Source organism: Camellia sinensis, chromosome 1, assembly GCF_055761805.1.
Source record: "Camellia sinensis isolate YWXY chromosome 1, ASM5576180v1, whole genome shotgun sequence".
NCBI classification, from domain to species: domain Eukaryota; kingdom Viridiplantae; phylum Streptophyta; class Magnoliopsida; order Ericales; family Theaceae; genus Camellia; species Camellia sinensis.
In genome coordinates this window covers 146,369,944-146,378,914 of record NC_138961.1, presented here as the reverse complement: position 1 = coordinate 146,378,914, position 8,971 = coordinate 146,369,944, and the positions used below count along the sequence as shown (strand labels likewise).

At 37.4% G+C, this 8,971-nt stretch overlaps 1 protein-coding gene across 1 annotated transcript; it reads left to right on the top strand.

The window, feature by feature from the left end:
• Positions 1 to 476: 476 nt before the first annotated feature.
• Positions 477 to 1,705, top strand: LOC114283717 (uncharacterized). Its single transcript, XM_028226597.2, has one exon. It carries the CDS (start codon positions 519 to 521, stop codon positions 1,344 to 1,346), a length of 828 nt encoding a protein of 275 aa, XP_028082398.2. The 5' UTR covers positions 477 to 518; the 3' UTR covers positions 1,347 to 1,705.
• The last annotated feature ends 7,266 nt before the right edge of the window (positions 1,706 to 8,971 follow it).

The window sequence follows — 8,971 nt, the reverse complement described above, 5'->3', positions numbered from 1 at the left end:
GCATTACATTCGTGGGCTTAAGTGTAAATAACATTGACTTGGGATTTTTCAGTTTACAAAATAAATTGTAATATTATATGGTTCAAACTATCTAAACTTAAGATTTATTGATATTTTCTCCTTATTTTTGTTGGAACAATAGAAAAGCTTTTTCTTTCCGTATTCTCTTCCTACTTAATAATAAATAAATGAAAAATGTTTCATTCTTTAATTTTTGTTCCCCCTCACTCACCCAACGATATAACAAATAATATTAATCAATTAATTTTCTTTAAACTTTTCGTTTTCATTTTAAAATTATTTATAACGTTATTAAAAGAAATTTGGAAGGAAAAAAATTGGGAAGTAATGTGTTGATCTCAATAAATATATAAAATAAAAAGACCAAAGAGTTTTAAAACCACTAGACAAAATTCCTGACATAGTTGTGTGCTTGTCTACACGGCTACGTGCCATCTCAATAATACATTGAATAGTGTTTCACAGAAACCCAAGAGGCCACATATATTTATGTTATTATGATGAATATGAAGCAACAACAAATGTTCACAAACACCAATTGGGAAGTTGGGACAGCCATGGAAGACCATATCCTCCACCATCAACTTCCCTTTGATGCACTAACTAATTGGCCTCTCAACTACCCCCTCCAAAATCATCAAATTCCTTCTTCTTCTTCCTCATCAACCCAATTACCCACCTCCTCCGGTCACTTGCTCTCTGGTGATCAAATGGAAAATCATCATCCTCATCATCATCATCATCATATGGAAGAAGAAAGAGAAGGAGAAAGAGAAGAAGAAGAAGCGGAAGAAGAAGAAGAAGAAGAAGAGCCAGAAGAAGAAGAGCTAGGAGCCATGAAAGAGATGATGTACAAGATTGCCGTGATGCAACCAGTGGACATAGATCCTGCTACAATTCGAAAGCCGAAAAGGCGAAATGTGAGAATCAGTGACGACCCTCAAAGTGTAGCCGCAAGACACCGGCGAGAGAGGATAAGTGAGAAAATCCGGATTCTGCAAAGGCTTGTCCCCGGCGGAACCAAAATGGACACTGCATCCATGCTTGATGAAGCAATTCACTATGTCAAGTTCCTTAAACGCCAAATTCGACACCTTCAATCCAATCACCACCCTCCTCCACCACCACTACCACCACCATCTATAGGAGAATATTGGGCAGTTGCACTACCCAACAAGGCAATTGGGTCTACCACCTCCCTGGAACCTCCGTATCCTCCTGAGACACCCGGATATGACTTCAGAAGCTCCACCACCATCGTCACTGCCACCGCCACCACCACTGGTGATCCTACATGCTTTAAACTTAACTACTTAATTAATTAGTGTATAATATCAGCAAGTGGGTAGTGATTATTGTGTGCTTTATTGGGATAATAATGATTTATATTGTGCTTGGTGATTATATATTTCAATTTTAAGGGTTTGTTTTGTTATTTTATGTTGGGGGGTTTCATCACTCATGTGAACCAAAAGGTTTGTTAGGATTGTGTTGACTAAAACGCTTCCGAATAATCATAACGGTTATCTTGAGTTACGTACATCCACATCTCTCTCTCTATATATATATTAAAGTAATAATAAGGGGTATGAGTCCTTGCCGGAAAGTTAGTTTGGCCGACACTCTTCCGGGAATAAAACAGTGACGTTATGAGCTATTCAATATGATTACTATATATTATAATTATACTTTCTCTCTCTGTATATGTGGATGGATGTGTTTAAGGGCACATGTGATGTAAGGAGCATATATGCGTATCATTTTTTTTTATCAATAAAAAAAATGAAATTAACATATAGTAAATACGTTAATACATCAACAATATATATATATATATATATGTATATCAGGATATCTATATATATATGTGATGTGATTACGTTTCATCATTATGAGAATGAGAAAAAGGATGGATGGATGATGATATATCAGACTCCTATTCCTTCCTATATGGTAATTATGATGAGAGAGTAGCTACCAAAATGATTATTTCTTACAGTACGGATTAAAAACCCTTTAAGCAAATGAAACCCTACACGCTTTTTGCATATGTATAGTTCCTCTCTACATCTTCATCATTGTACAAATTTCTATAAAACTAAATATTCTTCAAGCCTTTGCATATACATATATAGCTATCCATATAAGTGGGTGGTATGTATTTCATGAATTTGATCATTTAGTTATGTTTATGTTTATGTTTTGTGGCCTTAAGATAAAAAGAGATATTTAATTATGACATATTGTGGTGACTCAAGTATAACTGGTGATATTAATTATGACTTATTGTCATTATTATTTTATTTATGATCGAGAAAGTGTTTGGGCATATTTTATTTTTTTTGATGAGCAAAAAAGAACTTTATTGATGAGAAAGCATACATTACATATGGGAAAACATCAATAAAGAGAGGAGGTGCAAAAAGCATCAAAGTACACCCCCCAATCCCAACTAGGTTGGCACCAAGGGGGATACCCAATCATTTGCTAGCACCACCGAAAGTTGGTGAGAAACCAACAGGAAAAAAGAGAAAAAACACCCAAAGCACCCAGCCAAGAGTTGATACACCAACAACATCCAACAGCTGCAGAGTCATGGTAGAAGCATCAGAAGCAGAATACCAGCTGAAACAGAAGCAGAAAACCAGCAGCAGAGGATACCATATGTTTCTGAGGATACAACAACATCCATCTGAAGCAGAATCATGCTAGAAGCAGAATCAGCAGAACTATACGACCAGCTGCAAGCAAAACTGTCCCAGCAGCTGCAGAAGCCAAACCAGAAGCAGAACTCCAATTGCCATACCAGCAGCTGCAGAAACCAACTCAAAACCCTCTCCTAATGCAGATTCTAACTTGCTGAAGGTGATGTACTAAGTCAAAAACAGAGTAATTTATGGAAGGGCAAGAAAATTTAACCCACAAAGCAATCCTAACCTTAATGGATTCACATAGATCATCAATATCCACCTGAGCATTACCGAAGATACACTCATTTCTACGATTCCAAACTGACCATAGCACTGCTAGGGGGATTGCTCTCCATATTTTATGATTCATTATTTTTTTAGAAAAAATCACAGCCCAATGATCATTTCAAAAAAAAAAAAAAAAATTCAATTAAGTGCTAAATGTTATAATTTTTAATAATTAAATTTATAAATTTTTTATTAATATGTAAATATTTTGTGATAGTGTTATCTCAGTTATTTTTCTTTTTTTCTTTGTAATTATGATTGAAAATAATTTAGTTATAACATTTATGGTAATCAACATCACAATTTTCATAACTTGTGTGTATTATATCTATACACACATATACTTTGGTGTTGTGAATATGCATAGATATATGGGTAAGAAATTATAGATTGTTTTGCAAATTCAAAGCTAGAAAGAACTATCGTTAAGGTACAACTTGTTAGATAGGAGGTCGAGAGTATTGTATCAATGACTAATATTCTGATAAATTTGTGTTTTGAGTTTGTATTTGTTTACTTTCAAATCACTTTGGATTCACACTCTCAAAAAATGAGTTAAGAAATCTTATCTTTTTCAAAACCCTTTCTATGAAAGGAAATGATCATTCATTTCTTTTTTTCATTTATTAAATGATCAGTCTCTTACAACAGTATTGATATATATTTTTTAATGAATTCAACTTAAAGATAGACATTAAGAAGGAAAAATCATTATTTTCAATATCAATCTAGTTGGGTTTGTTTTGATTTGATGTGATGTTTGGTGCACTCTTCCTTTTTTTTTTTATTGATGTCTTTGTATCAATGTGTAATCATCGATCTCACAATAAAATTTCTTTTTTGATCATTAAAAAAAAAAAAAAAAAAGGGAAGCCCGTGTAAATTGAGTTGATATAAACTAATCGACAAACTTAATACAATGAGCTAAATGGAGAAGATTATGAGAAGCTGGCATCATTTTTCTAGTGCAATGATGCACAATTGTATATTTTGGGGAAATGAAGGAAGCTAAGTTGTTGTTCCATTATTAGTGTTTTGGGTTTATGGTTTTCTTCGTCATCCATTGCCATCTGCAATCACTACTTGAATTTAATTTGAGTTGTCAGTGTCTTTGCTGGCACGCAGCACTATTTCCTAGTTACTGATGACGAGGGAGTTGCCATTTTTCTCACCTCTTAAATTCTTCTTCTTCTTATTCTTTGTTGCACGTCATTTTTTATTTTTATTTTTTAATTATTTTTTTTTTAAAAGAACAATTGATCGGCCATTTTTCAATCAAAAATAAATCACTCTACATGAAACTAATTTCATAGACTAGTAGTTTGTCTAGGTATTTGTAGACGTCCCAAACGTCCCGACAGAGAAATCTTGTTCTGTTCATATTAGGTTCATTACAGTTCCGACTCAAATTGTTACAGTCCTGTATCTAATCTCGCAGAGTGCAATGCAAGATCGATGAATCATTAAAGAGTCCAAATCCGGCAAATCGTTTTAGAAAACAGATTTTTTAGAAAGAAGTGCCAAACGTGGACTGTTTTGCCAGATACAGAGTCGCCACCTAAATATTTTATTTTAGGAGAATTTAGGAAACCCTAACTCGTTTTCCTAAGGCCACGTGTTCGTCATCACCAAAGTTGCCTCAGCTCGGGAACTTGGATACGATTGGGGAAGGTCGGCTATGAGCATCCCCGCTCGCCCGAACCGAAGATCGGCCTCTAGTAACCATGATATCGAGTTTTGAAAACATTACGCGTTCTTATTCCGGTTATTAACCTAGAATTACTATGTGATGCGCGCAGCAAAACAAGTATAGACTGTGTCGCCTGAATTGGAAAAAAGCATTTCATGTTTGTTTTGAAAATTGTTTGCTACTCGCAAGTAGGCTAAAATGCAGGTTTTGCCACCTGCAAGTGGGCTTAAAAAAGATGGTTTTGCCACTATTTAGTGGGCTTAAAGCTCACAGTTAATGCATTATTCCAATTCAGGTAATTCAACCTCCACCCACAGACACTCATCACATAAGCAAGTAGCCTTATGGTAAGCATGTTGTCATGGCAGTCACTCACATGCATGCAGTGATGCTAAAGTATAAACACTTATCGAGTACTCCAAGCCAATACAGAAACTTGTTAGTAATCATATGCATGATCCTAATTCATGTTAAGATGGCTAATGCAACACATGCATGATGCAACTACAATAGGCTCGGCTATTCTAAGATGGCATATGATGATGCTACAGCTAACACGTATTCAACTCGGAATTGAAATACTATGCAGTTAATATGATGCGCCGAGCCCGGTGCATGCAAGACAAATGTATAGATGCACGCATACATAGCATAAGGTATGCTAATTTAAATATGCCCTAATACTAATAATTGAAAGCAGGTAAGTAAAAGGGAGAAAGAAATGGGGTTGGAAGACACGCACACACGCACGCACACTTATTACACAATTGCCCTAGCTCGAAGGGTCCGAAATACTAATACAGGCCGAATAATGAATTAACTATCCTAGCTAATTAATTATTACAAAACTTCTAATTAATTAACAAATTAATTACAAAAAAAAAACAGCCTAAATATGAAACTAAAGAGATCGTCGCAGCTCTGCCTCGGAATGCTTGGATGATGCATGCTTGACTCTCCTTGCTCGGAAACCTGGTACCATGCCACTGTTGCCTCTGTTTACACTGACTTACGCCTCTGAAAATTATGAAAGTTTCCAGGACCCTTCTGAATAACTCCCTGAGTGTTGTGGGATGCCACCGGCCATGATAGAGCATTACCGGCTATGAAAATGTGGCCATCGGCCAAAAATTGAACCACCGACTGGACTTTGGTAGTCGGTTGGCACTGTAAGTGGCCGGCTGGCCATTCCTTCCTGCAGAACCCTGTTTTGACAGCAGCAGAGGACAGACAGTGCATGGCATGGAAATTTCAAAGCAATGTGTGCATGGCCACTCTCTCAATCATGATATGAACTCAAGGGAGTGTGGCCCTTGGTCCTCGGGCCACCAATCACGCATTTCGATGCATGATGGCCAAAGGCACCAAGCTTGTAAATCAATGTAAATGCATGTGACAAAACAAATGAATGCCTCATGCCCTATCATGTTGAGATCAAGGGCATCGGCGACTGAGGGTTGAGACGTGTTTCGTCACTTGGAGTACGAACGCACCTTACCCCTCTTGCTTGGTTTGACACCCCAAACCAAGCAAAATGTAATGCATGTATGCAACATGGCTCAAACATGCGAAGTAGCTCAAGTATGCCATATGAGACTAAGGTAATGAACATGCCAAATGCAATGTGCCAAACATACAAGATGCAATGCCATGCAATCTATCATGCAAGCTAGGATATGAAACGCAACTAGCTAAACAATATGCAAATGTGCAAACATGATACAATGCAAGCATGATACCAAAGCAATGCAACACATCAAACATGCGATTATATGCAAAGATGGACTTACACCGAGATGGGAAAGCCTCAGCCCATCCCAAAACAGTGGCCAAGAATACTAAAATAATGGTGCTAATCATGCAAAATAAACATGCCAACCGAAGGGCCTAAGACTAAGGCATGAAAGACAACTCTCAAGAAAACTCAAAGGTGACAAAAATAGACATTAAGCACTCATGTTAAACTATGAAAAGCATGCGAAGGATGATGCCAAAACATGCTAGGGAATGGGTGTGAGATAGAAGACATTCAAGGCCATAAAGAAAGCATTACTCAACACCTACCCCAAGCAAACATGGCATGGATTTTTCAGTGCAAAACAGAGTTTTATTGTGCAAAAATGAGCCCCAAAAGCCTCTGATATGGCAGCCCAAAGCCTCAAACACATAGGCATGCACAAAAGCCCCAAACATGGAGCATAAGACCACATCTCTTTAAGGCATTGAAAGGGTAACAAATGCAATTATGTAAGCATAAAACATGAACTGAAATTGCATAATAAGTGACTCCAAATCACTAAAATAGCCCAACTAAAGCATGCTTATGACTCACACACCCAAGGCTCACAAGCCAAAATGCATGGAGGCTATACAAATCATAGCAAGCATGGGCAAATCAGTACCCAACAGACCTTAAGCATGGCAAAATAATGCTAAAACCTTCTTGGAACCAAACCAAAATCATGCTAGAATGTCATCTCATAACATAATACATATTAGACCAAAACATGAGATTACAAGGCAAGCATATAATGCATGAAATGGATCATTAATCCGACCAAAAACAGTGATATAATATGACCAAATAATATCCAAAAACCTCTGAAATGGAGCCAAAAACAACTAAGCATGCATGCTACCCTTGTGAGCCAAAAAAAATGAATAAATGAGAGACCAAGGGAGAGGGGTGTCCCTCCCCTATGCAAGACTTCAAGACCCCTTCACCACCATTGAAAATCCACTGGATTTCAGTGGTGAGAAGGCCAATACGCAAAATGTTCCAAAGCTCAACAAAAAAAGGCACAAAAGGGGCCAAACAAGGCCTAAGAGGGGAGGTCGATCCCAAACACAAAAGAGACCTTAATGAAAGATCTTAAGGATGCAAATACAAGACTTTTTTCAGTTATACACAAAGCTTAAATCAGTATGCAAGATAGGTTAAAAACTAGTGCAAGAATGGGGAATATAAAGTAACTATACTCACCCTTGAAGAACACTTGAAGAAAAGCAAGTCCAGTCCCTTTTTCTGATCAAAACCAACCCAAAACCTCCAAGAACAATCTCTCAACACCTCAAGAACCAAAGTATGGTATAATACTATGTGTCCTAATGCAAAACTAAGAACAAAACACACTTTTGAACTCTCCAACGCACACAAATGAAGAGAGAGAGAGGGGGATGCAGAGAGAGAGTGGTTTATATATCAGATATATATGTATTATCTCTGGTTTTGCTGAACCTCTTCAAAGGAAGAAGAAGGTCCTCTTATATAGAGCAAGATGAAGGCTTGAAGCTTCTAAGGGAAGCTAAACAAAAGGGTCAAGGGGGGTCAAGCTTCTACAAGAAGCTAACCCAAAGGTCCAAGCTTCTTGAGGAAGCTAGGACCAAAAGGATGCAAAGGGTCCAAGTTTCTTGAGGAAGCTAGGACCAAAAGGGTGCAAAGGGTGCACAAATCCGTGCACTCCAGCTGGCACAGCTGGCCTGTATAATGCTTGAAAAAAGCAAAAAGGTGGTACCGGCCAGAAAAGGAGTCCATCGGCCCAATAAATGGTCGGCCGACCACACAAAGTGCCGACCGGCCATCACCAATGGCCGGTGGCAAGAAGACACGGCCGGTGAGGCGTGGGGATGGCCAACAAGTCATTCTCTACCTTTCAAAGCAAAAACCAACAAGTGTTTGGTCCAACCAAGCACCAGACAACCAAGTTGAGAGATCCTAAGGCAAGGCGCGTAGCCGAGACCTCCGAGAACTCAAAACAAACACGAACATGGATGATCACCGAGTGTTCAAACGGTGACATCCAAGTCTTGAGGGCGGTCAAAAATGGGATGTCTACAGTATTGTACTACATAGATCAATAATCTAATAGTTGTACTGATTTAGATAGCAATTCGTAAATTAATTCAATTAAAGTTGGTTGAGGTAGATTAACTATTAATTGGAAATCACAAAGGCCTAAGTTAAATAAACAGACTAAATTGTTTTGTTAAGAGATGGATAGAGAGTCTTAGGATTTTGAATCTACTAATGATAGCATAATGGTATAATTAATGTATCTAATCCTAATAAATCAATGATTTGGATAATAATGATGTATCATAGCTATAAGTCTCGATATTATCATTAAGAAGATAAGTATATTCAACTCAAAGGAACAAGTCATCTTTGGTCGCCCTAAATTGTCCACACTAAAAACTAGGGTTTGTAGTATGATTCATCTCCCCTATGTATGATTTGTCGCATAATTTGTATATGTAAACAAAGAAAATAGTTCTATGATTA